This window comes from Dama dama, chromosome 11 (assembly GCF_033118175.1).
Source record: "Dama dama isolate Ldn47 chromosome 11, ASM3311817v1, whole genome shotgun sequence".
NCBI lineage: Eukaryota > Metazoa > Chordata > Mammalia > Artiodactyla > Cervidae > Dama > Dama dama.
The window spans coordinates 96,343,187-96,361,509 of NC_083691.1; the positions used below are offsets into that span (position 1 = coordinate 96,343,187).

Below are 18,323 nucleotides of genomic sequence, written 5' to 3' on the forward strand. Positions count from 1 at the left end.
GCGTGTGAGTGGTTGTCACATCTAGAGAACCAGCTCTGCTTAACATGTTTATTCTCCACCTCGTAAGCAACATTCCTAGCTGACATGTCACAAGGAAAACTTTGTCATTTTCCAAATAGATGAGTCCCTGGTCTATCTATTGTGACTTTTGAGATTAGTGGGACAGAGGCCCAGGTTTCTCTCAGGACATATGAAAACTAGCCCTTGCCCTCATCTGTCCTCAGTCCACACACGTGCACACCCACAAACACACACACACACACTCACTCACTCACTCAGCTTTTCCAACTTAGCATATTAAAAGCCTGTATGAAGCTTCTAACACTGGGCCTTCCTGAGTTGTGCCTGCCTTTGTTCTCTGAGCCTTTGTTCCTCTGCCAGCTCATGCACTCAGGGGGCTGTCCGGCAGCCTGCAGAACCCAGGTCCTTGGGTCCATGGCCGGCTGGTGGTGCCCAAGGGAGCAGAGGGCTTGGGTTTATCTCTCACATTCATCACCCTGGGAGGGTGCATTCAAGGGAGCGGTCAGCCAAGCGATTGTGGGCACCGCAGACCCAGAACATCACGGTGACTCCTGTGGAGCTTTTCCCGTGGAGTCCACGTGCCCCAGCACCTGCAGGAGGTGAACCCTCCTGGGGCCAGCCCTCCCCACACAGCAGAGCTCTGCTGAGTCCCAGGCGGCCTCCTTCTCAGGTATAATCAGGGGTCCAAGTTGCAACCCGCACTTGGGCCATGTCCACCCTGTGCTTTGCAGGGCTGGTTAGAACTTGTTAAGGTTTTTTTTTAAAAAAAGTAGGCATTACCTGGCTGTTGTCTAGCAGCTCTCAGAACATAGGTGTGGAAGATCCCGCCCTGGACTGCACCCTTGCTGGGGGGAGGTTTGAAAGCAGGTGAAGCTCTCAAAACATATCACCTGTTCAAAGCACCCCTCACATCCTCCTCTCCAGCCCAGACGCCCAGACAAGGCAGCGTGCTGTCCACCGAGGAGGCCTGGCTTCTGGTTGCTGTTTTCCCTTGTGAACGACTTAGACTTTCAGCAGTTTCAAAGGTGTCCCGTTAGATCATCATTTTGCAGTTAAGTTGCTCATAAAAATCTAATGGGAATAGACTTAAGCAATGTAAAAGCAACAGCCCCCAGCACAGAAAATGAGGAATCCACACCACTTAGCCACACTCAGCCAATCCAGTTTAAAAAAGAAGGCTGTTCTTCCTAAATGGGAAAAGAATGGAAAAGAATAGATATGTGTATGTGTGTAACTGAATCACTTGGCTGCACACCTGAAACTAACACAGCATTGTTAATCAACTCTGCGCCAATATAAAATAAAACACATAACCAGCAAGGACCACTGTATAGCACAGGGAACTCTGCCCAACATTCTGTAATAAGCTAAATGGGAAAAGAATTTGAAAAACAGCAGACACATGTATATGTATATATATATCTGAATCACTTTGCTGTATACTTGAAACTAACACAACATTGTTAATCAGCTATACTCCAACATAAAGTAGAATTTTAAAAAAGACAGTTCTTCTTTTCCACTTTGTTTCAAAACCCTCGCATCTTCCTTTGCCCTCCTTGTGTACATCACTTATTATCACACACACGTGTGTCTTACAGCAGTGGTCCCCAACCTTTTTGGTACCAGGGACCAGTTTCATGGAAGACAGTTTTTCCACGGACTGGGGTAGGGGATGTTCCGAGATGGTTCAAATGCACTACATTTCCCGTGCACTTTATTTCTATTATTACTGCATCAGTTCCACCTCAGGTCATTCAGCATTAGCTCCTGGAAGTTGGGGGACCCCTGTCTTAAAAGACGGAAGAGTGGAAGAGGTAATAGTGATGAAGATGTGAAGTCAGAGCTGGATTTCTGGCTCTGTGAGTTGCTTCTTCTTTCCTCCACATAACTGGGGAAAATAATGAATTATTATCCACTACCTAATGGATTGTTGTGAGGAGTAAGGGGGAGTGAATAAGGCCCTTAGCAATGGGTAAATGCTCAGTATATTTTAGTCATTAGTGTCATTGTATGTGTAATCAAAATTATATTAAATAGGGCTTTTTGCAGTCATAAGACCTACTGTGATATGAATACATACATTGACTATTTAACTTGAGATATAAAAGTATCAAGTTGATAAAAAAAATAAAGTGGGAAAAAAATATATCAAGTTGAGAGACTTCCCTGGTAGTCCAGTGGTTAAGACTCTGAGCTCCCAATGCAGGGGGCACGAGTTCAGTTCCTGGTTGGGGAACTGAGACCCCACATGCCGCACGGCATGGCCTAAAATTTAAAAACCAAGTTAAGGGTGTCTTACCCAGGTTCATTCCCTGGGTCAGGAAGATCCCCTGGAGGAGGAAATGGCAACCCAGTCCAGGATTCTTGCCTGGAAAATCCCATGGACTGAGGAGCCTGGTCCTCAGTCAGACCCGAATGAGTAACTAACACACACTCCTAACCAAAAACAGAGTCGTTGATTCATGTTCTTTGAGTAAAAATGGAAATGAAGTCCTTCAACGATGAGAAGATGAAAACACCTTCCCTCCGCTGTCTGAGGCTGAACAAGTCTGGGACGTGAATTCGGCTTTATTACATTTTTATCTTCTTACCTTTGCAATTGCTTCACATTGTTGTTTCACTGCTGTTAGGATGATTTGCAAGGGCAAATGATGATGCCAAAATGATTCAAATGAAAGTCTAGATTAATGACAAATGATGTCAGAACCTGAGAATGTGGATGCAAATTGTAGTTAGGCTAGAAGAAAGCTACATGCCAGAAAGTGTATTAAGCTAACACAACACTTGAGATTTTACGGGAAAAGGAAAAATAAAAAGGCTGAGTCGTGTGGCATATAATCATGTCCCAGCCCTCTTTACACTGGACCCTTTTTAGCCAAATTGATTGTAAAAGCTAATTAAAGTCAAATCTGTTTTTCATGCGTCTACACTGTGCTAAGTAAAGCAGACAGTCTACAGGACCCAGAACGGACCCTGACCTTCCTCTGACCCCCTTTGTGAGGCTGGGAGAATCCGCTAACCTTCATGCACACCCTGGAGACTCTGAGCGAAGGTTACAGGCTCTGGGGGTTGGAAAAGTTCTTTTAGTGGTGGGAGATTGTTATTGTTTACACGCTGGTTGGTATCCAGCTCTTTACAACCCCATGGACCATAGCCTGCCATGCTGCTCTATCCATGGAATTCTCCAGGCAAGAATGCTGGAGTGGGTTGCCATTCCCTTCTCCAGGGGATCTTCCCAACTAAAGGATGGAACCTACCCCATCCTTCTCCTTCATCAGGTGGAAAATTGAGGCTCTCAGAGCTCAAGTGACAGAAGGAAGAGCAGCCAAGGATGCCCGTTCTGTTGTGGAGTTAGCTGCCACCTCCTTCCCCAGCTGGCCCTTGCCTGTCCCCCAGCAGTTAAATCTTAACCGCCTGGGCCCTGCCTGTGTGGCAGGGGCCAAGGGGACAGCCCGCAAGGAAGCCAAGTGACCTCTCCCGGCCGACTCACCTCCAGGTAACTCCTGCGCCCTGGCTTTCTGCTGTGGTGATTTGGCATCTTTTTTGTTGTTGTTCAGTCACTAAGTCGTATCTGACTCTTTGCAACCCCATAGACTGTAGCTCACCAGGCTTCCTTGTCCTTCAGTATCTCCTGGAGTTTGCTCAAATTCATGTCCATTGAGTCGGTGATGCCATCCAACCATCTCATCCTCTGTGGCCCCCCTCCTCCTGCCGGTGAGTTAGCTCTTTGCCGCAGGTGGCCAAAGTATTGAAGCTTCGGCTTCAGTGTCAGTCCTTCCAATGAATATTCAGGGTTGATTTCCTTTAGGATGGACTGGTTTGATCTCTTTGCTGTCCAAGGAACTCTCAAGAGTCTTCTCCAGCACCACAGTTCGAAAGCATCAGTTCTCCAGTGCTCAGCTTTCTTTATGATCCAATTCTCACAGCCATACATGACTGCTGGAGAATGGACTGACCCAAACCTAAGGCAAGGGAGAGCTCCTGGGACTTTAGAGAGGCTTGGAGGGGATGAAGGATGAAAGCCGTTTTCCTCCACTTCCTTCTAACTACCACCCATCCCAGGCCATCCCTGCCTTGAAGACCGTGCACTTGAGTCCAGAAGCAGATGCAGAGTGTTGGCCTGCTACCTCACACCACACACACACAACTGAATCTGTTCTCCATGACGTAGAGAATCTTTTCTCCAATAGGACATGTGAACCCACACGGTGCGGGGACATGGACCTTACATATTATTCCTTCTCAGTTTCCTTGTTCTGTGAAAGTGCCCTGCCCCATCCATTGACTCAGAGAATGTTATCATTTCTGAGTTGATCATTTTCAAAGCCCCAGATCAGGAAATAGAAGACTTCATTGGCATGATGATTTTTTCTTTTCTCACCAGAGCAAGTTCTACCCGTGAGGACATCATATTCTTGCTTCTGAAGGGAATAAACTTTATTTTTTTTCATTTATTTTTATGAAGGGAATAAACTTTGAAAAAATAAATACGTGGTTGTCACAGTTATACAAATGAATTTAAAAACAAAAACTTTAAGCAGGTGATAATCAGCAGTTGTGGAGAGAAACTTGGAGGAGGGTTTAGAAATCAAAGGTGTGTGTGTGTGCTGTGTGCTCAGTCGATTCTTTGCAACCCTATGGACGGTATTCCCCCCATACAAATAACCTCACTGCAAAAGAACCTTTATGCCTGAGCTCAGAAATAAGGGTCTAACTAAAATTATTTCTCTCTTATCTGTTATGTCACAGTGGAGACATTGTTGCCTTTGAAAAGTCTACTAATTATAACCGCATTCTCCAAGAAGAAGGAGCAGTGAGTGTTGAATAAAATAGATTTGCTATGATAGACCCTGAAATATTCAGTCATTGTTGAACTAGATGCAATTGTTTTCCTGTGTATAACGTTATTATGGGCAGCCCTTAGCCACTCACCCCCCTGATCCTCAAAGTGATGCTGGCTGATAATGAGGGAGCATCTGGTGAGGAGGAAGCCCGTGGCTGTTCTCAATGGGCGCGGCAGAGTGCAGAACTGAGAAAGCCAAGGAGGATATCCTGACCCTGAAGCTGACCCAGAGCAGGCCATTAGGTTGGAGAGGATGAAGGGGACTCCCCTGACCCAGGTGCAGTCCAACAGGGCAGGCTGTGGGGCTCAACTTCCAACTTCCCAGGAATGCTCTCACCTACTCTATTAAAATGGAAATTATTCAAAAGACGTCAAGGAAATCCTGAAGAAATCATTTCAATACAGTCCTTCATGCAAATCAGGAGCAACCATGCCTCCCCTTATTCCGGGGGTAGGAGTAGGGTGGGGAAGTAAACAGCAGTGTGGCTGACACAAGGCAGGAATGTTGAATTCACTTTTTGCCATGTTGCCTTTTTCCATCCTTAATGAAAATGTTTTACATTCTGTAATCTATTCTTCTAAAGGAAAGTCAGTGCCCCTCACTTCCCTGGTTCGTTCGGCCCTGAGATTTTTATATAAGGCTGACCATTTCTGTAATCCAGGGACGGTGACCCAGACAGGAGATGGTTTTAGTTCAAGGGTGGACAACCATGTAGACAAGTGTTGCAGAATGTGTTTATGGCACCGGATTTTTCATAGGTCGTCTTTTTATCGTTTGTTACTACACAGCATTTGTGGGCTTCCCAGGTGGCACTAGTGAAGAACCCACCTGTCCGTGCAAGAGACAGACGTGGGTTTGATCCCTGGGTCAGGAAGGTCCCCTGTAGGAGGGCACGGCAACCCACTCCAGTGTTCTTGCCTGGAGAACCCCATGGACAGAAGAGCCTGGTGGACTACAGTCCATAGGGTCCCAGGCAGTTGGACACTACTTAAGCGACTGAGCATGCACACACGCATACAGCATTTGTAATGCAAAGCCACCTTGAAATATTAAATATGTGAAATATTAAATCCTAATTACTCCCTGATGACTAGAGAGTATAGCCTTATAGAGGAAGGTTAGTATCATTTGCAATGAAATAAGAGGGAATAGTTGCTGGAATCAAGAAAACTGCCCAGGGGTGTGGATAAAATATTAACCTATAGTAGCAATGAATAATTATTATCTGACTTAAAGAAATAATCCGTGTGAAAATGGTTTTAGGGTGACAATCATTCACCGATCAAGACAGAACCCATTGGATCCCCTTTGTCTGAATTCAAGAGATGTCCATTCTGGGAGCAGGAACTGGCAAAGAAATACTCCTATCAAATGGTAGGCTTGGGACTTCCCTGGTGGTCTAGTGGTTGAGATTCTGTGATTCCACTGCAGGGGACATGAATTTGATCCCTGGTTGGGAAGTTGCACATACGCAGTGTGGGGGAAAAATTGTTTTTTAATGGTAAGTTTGCACACATCAGGAAGACTAATGCTCTGTGCCTTGGCTGCCTAGGGCAGTAAATGGCTTCTTAGTCTGCCAGTGGTCACAGTTGTACAAGATGGAGTAAGATTTGCCTTCTGCCAGGCCCGTGAGGACTGTCATTCCCTCTCGGGCTGGGTGATGGTCAGGAAATTCAGGGCTTTTCCTCACGCCCTATAGAAAGACTCCCCCTGGGATCATGTCACATTCTAGAATGAGGGTCCCCGTCACAGAGCAAGAAACAGGTCTGTGCATTTTTTAGCAACTGGGTCTGGGGGCATGTGGAAGGGGAAATTGGGCTTTAGAGGGAAAGGTGGCAAAGATCGGTAGTCTTCAGAGTGGGTGGTACAGACCCGGAAATAAATGAGTTATGGCATCAAAAATGAAGCGACTTCAATTTTAGTTGAAGTTATTCATTACTCCACATGAAATGAAAATGTCACTCAGTCGTGTCCGACTCTTGTGACCTCATGGACTGTACCCCACCAGGCTCCTCTGTCCATGGGATTCTCCAGGCAAGAATACTGGAATGGGGTACCACTTCACGTAACTCTCAGTAAAAACACACAGCCCCAGGAAAGAGTTTGGCTGATGTCACAGCCAGATAGTATTATTGTAGGGCCGGCAATGCAGGAGACCTGGGTTCAGTCCCGGGGTCAGGAAGATCCTCTGGAGAAGAACATGGCAACCCACTCCAGTATTCTTGCCTGGAGAATTCCATGGACAGAGGAGCCTGGTGGTCTATAGTCCATGGGGTTGCAGAGTCGGAGACAGCTGAGCGACTGACACACCCTAGGGCCTCGGCAAGGTCTGTGAGAAGCAGGTAATTCTAGAAGTGGGCTGCAAGCTGAAATGACTCTCTTTATTCTCCTAGGTGGCCTTTCTTGCTGATGAATACTGCAACTGCTGTCAAGACATTTTGCAACATGTGAGAAACCAAGAACTCGAGAGGGTAGGGTTTTATCTACAAAACGCAAGCATTTATGACTTGTTCTTAACCTTTCGGCTTGAAAAGACCCCTCAAGGGATGTGGACTAGGAATTCATCGCACTAAAGTGCTTAGAATGCAGCTGTTTTATAGTCAGTAAGCTCTTGAAGGTGATATTTTTATTCAGTTTAATCATCTGGAAATTTTCCAAGGTGCCCATATGGATAATTTTACACTTTAAATATAAACTCAGCTATTTTTAGATCCTAATTCCAGCTGATCTGAAATAAAGTACTGATGGCTCAGTGGTAAAGAATCTGCCTGCCAATGCAGGAGGTGCAGGAAACATGGGTTCTATTCCTGGGTCGGGAAGATCCCCTGGAAGAGGAAATGGCAACCCACTCCAGTATTTTTGCCTGGGAAATCCCATGGACAGAGGAGCCTGGTGGGCTACAGCCCATGGGTTCCCAAAGAGTTGGGCACAATTTAGCGACTAAACAACAACAAATTTGTTTACCCTGGGATTCTCAGTGATGGTTTTCAGAGCTGTTATTGATACATGCTAATGCACTAGAAGCAGTTCGAAGCAGGGTGCTCTGACATGGGAATCATCAAGAGTGGATTGTAGTCTAGAATTGGCCATGAAAGGCATGAAGAAATCCTTTAACCATTCTGAATCCTGTCTTTTACCATATAAAATGAAAATCCAGAGAAGCAAGTACACATTTAAATGAAAAGTCTTCTGAAGATTCAGTGTTCTAAGCACTTCCGCTTTGCGAGATAATGTTTACTCAGCTTGAAGTCATTTCTTGCTTTGTAGAAAACATTGGCCTGAGGGAGGGTCACCAGGCTGTCTTCAGAGTGACCCCTGGCCTATTAACACCATGTTATAAACACTCCCCAAGTTGAATATCCAATCCACTCCTTGTCTACAATGCTTCATCAAGTACTAACTGAATTCTTACCCTGTGACCAGCACCGTTTCCAGAACAAAGAGGGTATTCCCCTGGAGGCTTGAGAAGCTGATAGTCTGGTACTGAAAGGAACAGTGTAAGCCAATGAGTGTGATACAGTATGGAACGTTCTAGAACACAGTGTGATTGGACTGTTCTGGACTTCCAAGGGAAGAAAAACAGAGACGCCTGGAGAAGTTTCCCCGGAAGAGGCCATGTTGTTGGCGAGTCTCATAGAAAAGCAGAAGTCCAGCAGATGCTAAATGGGGGAGAAGAAGGATTCCGTGAGGACCGCATGGTGTAGGCAGAGGCAGCAGGTGGTCACAGGCGTCACAGCACAGGAAGGTTGCTGGGACCGGATTTATTATCTCACGGCCCCGTGGGAAACTCTGACTTATTGAGAAGATGGTGGGTTGGCAGTGACATCAGATGCCATGTTATGGGAGCCGAGGGTGGGGAGGAGGCTCTGCCACAGTCCAGGTGACAAGGAAGGAGGGCTGGGTCGGGAACAGTGACAATGACACCAGAGAGAAAGAGGGACAAATCAGAGAAATATTTCTGTAGCAGGCGAATCGGGATGGATGACTCGGAACGTGGGAGGTGGGGCGAGGGATGGGCTGAGACAGTGCTATCTCATCCAGACCCATGAGCCCCAGAAGCCTCCAGCCAGGGGGTCCAAGGATTACTCCACCCTGCTCAGCGTTCTTGGCTGTCTCATTAAATACCTGAGTCTCTTTGGAGATGTCTTCTCTAGAAGAGATTTTCAAATCAGGTACTCTGGGTCAGCGCTCACAACCTACACAGAAGAAACAGTTTACAAGTCTGGGGTTCTTGGAGGACCTGGGGTGGGACTGTGTTGCCTCAGGATATCTGAGCTGCAGAAATCTCAGAAGGCTGGAGTCTTCCTGAGCTGACAGCTCAGATGGGCCACCAGGTCCACATGGGAGGAAATAAAGAAAGGACCCTGCCATTTTGCTCCTCAACAGAAGTCTTTAAAGAAGGCTCCTTAGGCTCAGGGAAGAATGGACACATGTGTATGTGGCTGAGTCCCTTTGCTGCCCACCTGAAACTATCACAGCATTGTTAATTGACTAGACGCCAATACAGAATAAAAAGTTTAAAAGGTGCAGCTGGCTTTCAGAAGGTACACTCAGAATAAAGTGGCAAATACACTACTTATGGAATTATAGGCTCTCTTACCAAGGTTTATAGCATTTACTCAGATCATGATAAAATGCTGTTTCACTTTCAAATGAATAAATATTTTGCTAATAATACTAAAAAAAAAAGAAATGCCTTTTGTAGCATCACACTGGCTCCCTTTAGCCGGCTGGCAGCGTCTTTAGTCAAAGCTATGGTTTTTCCAGTGGTCGTGTATGGATGTGAGAGCTGGACTATAAAGAAAGCTGAGCTCTGAAGAATTGATGCTTTTGAACTGTGGTGTTAGAGAAGACTCTTGAGAGTCCCTTGGACTGCAAGAAGATCCAACCAGTCCATCCTGAAGGAAATCAGTCCTGCATATTCATTGGAAGGACTGATACTGAAGCTGAAACTCAATACTTTGGCCACCTGATGCGAAGAACTGACTCATTTGAAAAGACCCTGATGCTGGGAAAGATTGAAGGCGGGAGGAGAAGGGGACAACAGAGGATGAGATGGTTGGATGGCATCACCGACTCAATGGACATGAGTTTGAGTAAGCTCCAGGAGTTGGTGATGGACAGGGAGGCCTGGTGTGCTGCAGTCCGCAAAGAGTTGGACATGACTGAGTGACTGAACTGAACTGAACTGTTGTAGGTGAATTCCAACATGTCAAGGAGGAGGCAATATATCTTTGGTTATATATGGTTACACATCTTCCTGAGCTGAAAATAATTGACGGGGTCAGTCAGTCACTGAAAATGCATTCTGAACTCTGGTTTGTACCCTCAGGGTCCGATCTTTGTCCTACTGTAATCAGGAGAGCCCCCTTGTTATCATAATCAGCCTTCCTTCTAGAAAACTGCCTCAGGACCAGTCTTCCACCCACCCAGCAGGTGCTCTCTGATGGATGTAAAATCCCTTCTAAAATACAGCTTGGGAGACTTCCTTAGTGCTCCAGTGGCTAAGACTGTGTGCTCCCAAGGCCAGGGGCCTGGGTTCCATCCCTGGTCAGGGAACTAGATCCCACAAGGCCCAACTAAGAGTTCGCGTGAAACTGGAAGTGTTAGTCTCTCAGTTGTGTCTGACTCTTTGCGACCCTATGGACTGTGGCCCACCAGGCTCCTCTGTCTGTGGGATTCTCCAAGCAAGAATACTGGAGTGGGCTGTCATTCCCTTCTCCAGGGGATCTTCCCCACCCAGGGATCAAACTTAGGTCTCCGGCATTGCAGGCAGATTCTCTAACATCTGAGCCACCAGGAAGCCCTAAGAGTTCGATTGTTGCTGCTAAAAGATCCTGTGTGCCACAACTGAGACCTGGAACGGGTCTTAATTATATTACAAATAAATTTAATATTTATTAATAAATAAATGTTATTTATAAAGTATTTATTAATAATGAGATTTATTTACTTAGATAAACATTTTTTTTAACATTTTTTAAAATAAAATATGATACATTAAATACAGCTTGGAAAAGCCGACAGGCAAAGCTTAACATCAGTTGGAATGAAATTCATCCAGTTACCATTCAGGGTTGATGAGCTGCCTGTGGAGGACTGGTCTCGCCAGGCACAAAAGCAGGGTTCAAAGCTATGTTCTCTCCCTTGCGTCAGGTGGAGGACTTGCTGATGTCCTTCTGGAAGTCTCTGCAGCAAGACGCAGTGATGCTCCTGTCGCTCCCTGACGTGTGCCAGCTCCTTAAGTGCTACGACGCGCAGCTGTACAAGGTAGGCGGTTCCTTCCAGGTGCCGGCTTCTGTCCTGTCCAGAAACTGGTACCCAGTGCTGGGGGCTTCCCAGGTGGCGCTGGTGGTAACAAACCCGCCTGCCAGTGTGGGAGACACAGGAGAGGTGCGGTTGATCCCTGGGTTCAGGAAGATCTCCTAGAGAAGAAAATAGCAACCCACTCCAGTACTCTTGCCTGAAAAGTTCCATGGACAGGGAAGCCTGGTGGGCTACAGTCCATGGGGTTGCAGAAAAGTCAGACACGACTGAAGCGACTTGGCATTCACACACTGGGGTTAGAGCCACAGCCCTCACCCTCCGGGGTGTCCATGGATCTCAGATCTTCTGAGGAATCAGTGGTGGGGCCAATGGACCACGTGCCTTAGATCTTTCCCTAAGACTCAGTTTTCCTTTCTGAATTCACTGAGAGTCCGAGTGACCGCGTGTAGAGAAAAAGCCAGTGAGTGTGATACAGTATGGGAGGTTCTATAACACAGTGTGATTGGGCTGTTCTGGACACCCAAAGGAAGAGCAGAGACGCCTCAGAGGGCTTCCCAGAGGAGCCCGTGTTGCTGGCAAGTCTCGTAGGAAAGGAGAAATTCTGCAGACTCAAAATGGAAGAGAAAACGCGTGGTGGAGCACGTGGATTCTGGGAGGAGCACATGGTGCCGGCAGAGGCAGAGGGCGGTCATAGGCATCACAGGACAGGAAGGGCGCTGTGACCGGACTTACCTCACTTGCCCTGTGGGAGACTTGGAGTTACCGAGGAGACGGTTGGTTGGCAGCGGCATTGGATGCCGTATTATTGGAGCAGAGGGTTGGGGGGAGGCTTTGCCACAGTCAAGGTGACACGGGAAGAAGGTTGGACTGAGGGATCCGATGACATCAGAGAGAAAGACGGACGGACACAGGGTGACTGGTGGGTCCAGTGAATCATTCATTTCAGTGAACCCCAAATTGAGTCAGAGTCCTTACTCTGATATTTTAACAAAAGAGGACTTTTTAAAATAGGCAATTGAAGTCGTTGCTTTGGATTGTACACAACTCCTGGGGTTTGTAGGTTTGTTTTTTCAACTCTGTGTCTAGAATGATGAACTGTGGTTTGGGCATCAATTATATATAATTTCTGGAGTGAAAATGTGCTTTCCTTAAGCTTGTCATGAACTTTTACCTTTTATTTTATATTTGATTTTAGGGGGAAAAAAAATCCAGGGCTTCTCAATTTTTAACACAAAGGTTGAAAACTTGAGGCTGGGTTCAGCCCTTAAAGATTTTGGTTTGAGCTCAAAACCAAAACCAGTCTTAGCCAACATTCATGTTGTGTACGTTTGTGAATCAGTCCTCAATATTTTGAAATCTTTGAAAGAGTTCTGATTCAAGCCTCTCCAGCCTGATGTCCTTGCCCAGTGGGCAGCAGCCAAGGCTCCATGGTGGCTGCGTCCTTAGCTGGGTGGGGGCCCCTCTCTCGGCCTGTGGCTCGCGTGACCCTTGGCCTCTTGTGACCAGAGGCTGCCCGCGCGGGCTGGCGTCCACATGTCTTGTCACTTCTGTTGTAGGGAATTGAGGACATTCTCCTCCATGACTTTTTGGAAGATGTTTCCATTCAGTATTTGAAGTCTGTCCGGTTGTTTAGTAAGAAATTCAAGCTGTGGCTCCTCTCTGCTCTGGAGGGCTTTCCAGCCCTCTTACAGATCTCCAAATTCAAAGGTGGGTTTCCACGGAGAACGTGGATCCTGTGAATGCAAGTGCGGCATCTAGCTTTCCACATGGGGTAGGTCGTCTCCTCTTTACTGCAGCCTGGGGTATATAGGATCTTAGTTGCCCAGCCAGGAGTCAAACCTGCACCCCCTGCAATGGAAGCATGAAGTTGTAACCACTGGACTGCCGGGGAAGTCCTACTCTCCCCTCTGGGGTCGCTTTGCCCTCACGAGCTGAACTGCAGTCCACATGTCCTACGCTTCGGCTTTCTCAGCTTTTCCTCTAATGCCCATAAGGGAGGCGTGTGTTGATCCATCCACACCCTCTTGCCGATTCCCCAAGCAGGGCCAAGGGGCTGGGGAGGTAGCAAAGGGCAAGGGGGAGGCCAGTTGTGCCTCCGGCCATCTCCAGCCAACTCCAGGAGGCAGCCGCCGTCCTTGGCTCACTGCCCACCCAAGCAGGGCCAACGAGGGTCCTGGCCTAGCGTACCCCCACCTCCCTGTGCTCTGCTCAGGCCCCATGAGGCTCCAGGAGTATCGCTCCCTCCTTAGAAATTCCTCCCAAGGCCCAGCTTGCCCACACTCCAGACCCCCAGACGGTCACGCCCCCGTGGAGTGTGAACGCAGGAGGCTATTGGTCTGCTCAAGCCTGCAGCGGCTGCTCCAGGCCTTCCTGAAGCTGACCGTTAGTGTCTCTCCGACACCATGGCCCTCGTAAACTCCAGCACACGCCCACTGGACGGACAGTGTCTTTTATGGTCCTGGAAATACCCTTGTTTCTCCCTCCTGCCTTTGTGAGGTTCTCCATCATCGCCTCTAGCTCTCCCCGCCCAGCCCCACCCTTCCTGGGCAGCTCAGGCCTCTCCCGGCGCCCAGCCCTCCCCACCTATTCCCCTCCGCCCTGCGAGTCCGCCTCCCTGGCACCCTGTGTGTGCCATCTCCCCCGAGGGCCCACAGAACAGACCATGACTTATCTTCACCCCCTGGCGCCCGCAGCACCCCTGGCTGCATTCATCCCTGTTTGACCCACTTGGAAACTCACAGGCCCAGGGTGTGTGATCGGCAGTCAGGAATATGGCAGGAAGGGTCCCCCAAAGAGAACAGTGAGGTCTGGTGTGTGCTGGACCCCCAGGACAGGGGTCCAGTTTTCCGGTGGCCCCTCCCCCACCTGCCCTCTTCCTGCCCTCCAGCTCTCATCCCTCCCGCCCAGGCTCTTCAATAGCTTCCACACTGATGGTCCTGCCTCCAGCCTCACTCTCCTTGGTCACACGGCCCTCCCCTCCCATCACCCCCAGCACCCCTGGCTGCATTGATCCCTGTTTGACCCCCTGGGAAACTCACAGGCCCAGCTTGTGTGATCACCATGTCCCCGTTGTGGGTGGGCCACTCTCCGCCACTGCTTGACCTCTGACCCATCCCTGCCCCCCTGCCCCCAGGAACCTCCAGCACCCACTGGTGCTCCCCAGAGACTTCTGACTGGTGGTGCCCAAGAAGCCCTGTTCCTGCTGCTGTTTGTACCCCATCGGCCTCCTCCAACCCCTTGCCTGGCCAACTCCTACCCAGACTGAAGATCCACTTCCAGGTGGAGCTGCTCCCGGCACTTTCTACCCCAGGAAGCCTTCGCTCCTTTCTCCCTGTGGCTTGTGTTGGCGGGAGCGCTTGCCCTGCTGGTGGGAGACTGTGCATTGGTCACCCGTCCTTAGCCGGGAGCCCCTGGAGAATGGAGGTTCCTCTCCTTCCTCCAGCCGTGAAGGCGCTGGAGGGAGTATCCCTGTGAACGAACGCATGAATAAAATGAGTGAATGAGTCCATCCAGGAGGGCATCCCCTCTCTCATTTTCTCATTTCTGGTCATTTCCCAAGGAGAGCATGCAAGGATGTGGAAGTTGGAGGAACTCAGAGTTCCTGGGCAAAATGCTCAAGTCCACAGAGCCCCCGAGGCAGGTGCTGCTGACACCACTTTTCCAGCACTGGGTGAGGGGTAGGGGGTTATCACCTTGCCCCCAGAGGATCTAGAGCCATGCGGGGAAAGGCACGGGAGCAAGGGTACTGGGGGCCTGGCTGTGTGGGGCAGGGAGGCGGCTGGCCATTCTGGGCAGACAGGTGTGCCAGCTCCAGGCACCACCCGTGTGTGCCTTCTCTCCCAGCCTGCTCCCTGCCCCCGCCCCCAGTCATTCACGTCAACGTGAAGTTACAGGATCAGTAATGGCCGTGTGTATTGTTCTTGACAGAGGTTACTGTGTTTGTCAAAAGGCTAAGAAGAAAGACATACCTTTCCAACATGGCGAAGGTAGGTTTCCTGAGTGTCCCCTGGAGCAGACAGCAGGCCCTGTCCTGGCCGCGCACCCACCCGCCCCGATGTGTGTTGGGGCCACCAGGTTCTGGGCTCTGACCTTCTCTGTCTTGCATGACCACGCAGCTTCAGTGTTAGAGGCGCGGGGAGAGGGGCCAGAGAAAAGGTTCTGGAATCTGTTCTGAAATCCCATGGCAGCAGATGGGGACAGAGCCGGGGACCAGCCCTCTGCCCTAAAGCAGCCCCGGCCAGGGAGGCATCCAGCCAAGCCCGCCTTTGACAGTCTCCATCCTCCCAGCACAGAACTTCTCCCCCAGACCCAGCCCCTCTAGCTGGTTCCCCCTTCTGTGTTCGAGGGCCGATGGCCGCGACTTTGCAACACAACCTCCATCCCAACCCATCTGGAGCAGCCACCTCAGGCTCCAGAACCAGCCCTTCAGTGTTGCCCAGGGGGGTTACTTGGCACCCAAGGGCCCGTTTCCTCTCCATAAAACTGAAGTGGCTGTGGCACCTGCTCCCGGGGCTGGGATACGGGTGACCCACCCTGAATGTGGCAGGGATTGGATCGTCCCCTTGGACGTGCATGTGCGTGCTCAGTCGTGTCCAACTCTTTGTGTCTGCATGGACTGTAGCCCGCCAGGCTCCTCTGTCCATGGGTTGCTCCAGGCAAGAATACTGGAGTGGGTTTCCATTCGCTTCTCCAAGGGGATCTTCCTGACCCAGGGATTGAACCCGTATCTCCTGTGTCTCCTGCATCGGCAGGCTGACTCTTCACTGCTGAGCCACCAGGGAAGCATCCCTTTGGACATTGGAGGCCAAATTCACTGCCCAGGGCTCCCAGAGGAAGAAAAGACACGACTTCTGTGTCCCGTCGGCCACCCTGTAGAGTCAGCCCACCTTTTGCTTTTCCAGAAACACACTTGCCTTGCAGACCCCGAGTCAGCCACTGGTTCTCTCTCTGGAGCATTCAGGCTCCTTGCTGGGGGCACAGAGGATCAGGGGCTGGGAGAGGAGGCACCACAGGCCCTGAGACCCCGCACCCACCTGCCCCCAGGCAGAAGTGTTCTAAATGCTGCATTTCAGAAAGGCAGTTCTAGAATGTGGGAAATTCAGACATTTTCATTGTCTGCTGGGATTCCATTTTAATGGGCAATACCCTCAATCCACTGTTCTTTCTCTTTGATAACTACAAAACCATGGTAATTTGGAGAGGGGGGGATCAGGCTACAGTAGGATGATGAGACTTCAGTAAGTGTTGTGTGTGCCCTTTGTCTTCAGACCATGAGGATGGTGCTGAGAAACAGCAGGAGGGTCAGTGTCCTGAAGACGGATCTATGCACCATCTTACATCAGGGCGTTTTGGATATTTCCCAGAAAGTCCTGCCTAGGGACCTGAGCGGTGCCGATGTCCTGGAAGAGAACACAGAGATGAAATGTAATCCTCCTTCAGCCGCCTCTTTGTGCAGTGTTTGGTATATGATCAGGGCTGGCATGGCCATCCCTAATATATGAAACTACTGAAATAACTCGGGGCTTCGCTGGTGGCTCAGTGGTAAAGAATCCGTCCGCCAATGCAGGAGACATGGGTTCAATTCCTGAATCAGGAATATCTCCTGGAGAAGGAAATGGCAACCCACTCCAGGATTCTTGGCTGGGAAATCCCATGGACAGAGGAGCCTGGCAGGTTTAGAGTTCATGGGGTTGCAAAGAGTTGGACGTGACCCAGCAACTAAACAACAATAACAGTTCTTGATAAGTAGCCCCTCCCCCACCACTCAACTGTCCCTTGAAGATCTCCCCACTCCCTACTACCTGGCTGTCCCAAATCGCAGATCCTCCCCCAGGAGACTCCCCTCCAACCAAGCCAGCATCTGAAAAGTGTACACCAAACCCAGTAGACCTCAGGGCTATGGAAACCCCCCTCCCAGGCCGCTGACTCCGCTGGAAACCCCAGGTGACTCCCCAAAGCTTGCTCTCACCCTCAGCCCAAGCTCAGGGGGGCCCGGGAGGCCTGAGGCCTCTCCCCCAGGTGCCTGCCAGCCTTCCAGGGGCTCCTGGGCTCCTGATGGCTTCCTTGTGTGTCTCTCCAAGGGGGCACAGATCCGGCAGGGAGATAGCATGACACGTGACAGGTAAATGCTCGAGGTGTGCCTGGAAATACTTCCAGACAGAGGCTGGTGGGGCCTCTTCCAGGGCCGAGGCAGTCCACTGGGTTTTCCAAATCTTCCTGGCATGTGGTGGTCCTCAGGTGGGGGGGCCAAAGGCTGTCCTTCCACCCTGTCTCCCTCACTGCTGCCTGCACAGGTGGGGGGCCCTAGTCCCTCCATCACTTCCCAGCCTCCACCCCTCAGGTCTGTGCTGCCAGAGTCCACAGCCCCCGGCAAGGCACCTAACATCCCTCAGCGGCTTTGATGTCCTTCATCCCCTTTATAAAAACAGCGGGGATGGGTGAGGTCATGTCTGTATCATGCAGTGAGCTCACTTGTAGCCAGGTTCTGCGTAATTACAAGGTGTAGTTATGATTTCAAAATCTTTCTTCCCATCTCAACAAGGAGCAGAGGGGGTCGCTGGAAGGCAAGAGCACAGAGCTCTGAACCAGACGACCTGGGCTGACACATCCGACCCAAGAAGGCAGCCTTTGTGTTCACAATGAGTGTGAGGCCCCAGGGGATGCCTTTGAACCCGCTGTGAGGATATGGTCCCCTAGGTTACCTGGTATACAAATACCTACCGGGAAATTCTGCCGCTTGGCTCACCATCTTTTGGTTTGTTTTGTCTGTTGATAGGTTTGAGCAGTTTAATTTCTTTGCTGGGGACGTCAACAGATCTCAGTGTATTCATGAATTGTCTGTCTTCAAATCTCCAAGAATTTGTCTTCCAGGTACAAAATCATATATACTTTTTTTTTTTTAAGAGAAGAAGCAAGTGTTGGTCATTCTGGCTATGTTATGGCACTGAGTGCTCAGAGGACCTGTGCAGAGGGAAAGGGTTTTCTCTGGGGCTCTGACGACAGTGTGTTATGGCCGGGATGGCACTTTGGGATGCGGAAGTGGTGTCTCAGAGGCTTGTGCCTCATACAAGTGTGTGTGTGTCTGCTTGCAAGTGGCGCATGTGTGCATGGGTGAGCATGTGTGTGGGTGGGTGTAGGCAGGTAAGTGTGAGTGTGTTGCCCTTGTGAGTGTGTGAACACCAAGCAGGA

The 18,323-nt window shown here is 49.7% G+C and overlaps 1 protein-coding gene across 1 annotated transcript in view; it reads left to right on the forward strand.

Moving 5' to 3' along the window:
• The window catches only part of RFX8 (regulatory factor X8), a 46,102-nt gene that overhangs the window by 14,216 nt on the left and 13,563 nt on the right, over positions 1-18,323 (forward strand). Inside the window, exons 4-11 of the mRNA XM_061156129.1 lie at positions 4,774-4,837; positions 6,132-6,242; positions 7,262-7,315; positions 11,025-11,138; positions 12,692-12,842; positions 15,063-15,121; positions 16,403-16,559; positions 17,911-18,005. Of these exons, the coding sequence (XP_061012112.1) occupies positions 4,774-4,837; positions 6,132-6,242; positions 7,262-7,315; positions 11,025-11,138; positions 12,692-12,842; positions 15,063-15,121; positions 16,403-16,559; positions 17,911-18,005 (805 nt within the window). The remainder of the gene's footprint in view (positions 1-4,773; positions 4,838-6,131; positions 6,243-7,261; positions 7,316-11,024; positions 11,139-12,691; positions 12,843-15,062; positions 15,122-16,402; positions 16,560-17,910; positions 18,006-18,323) is intronic.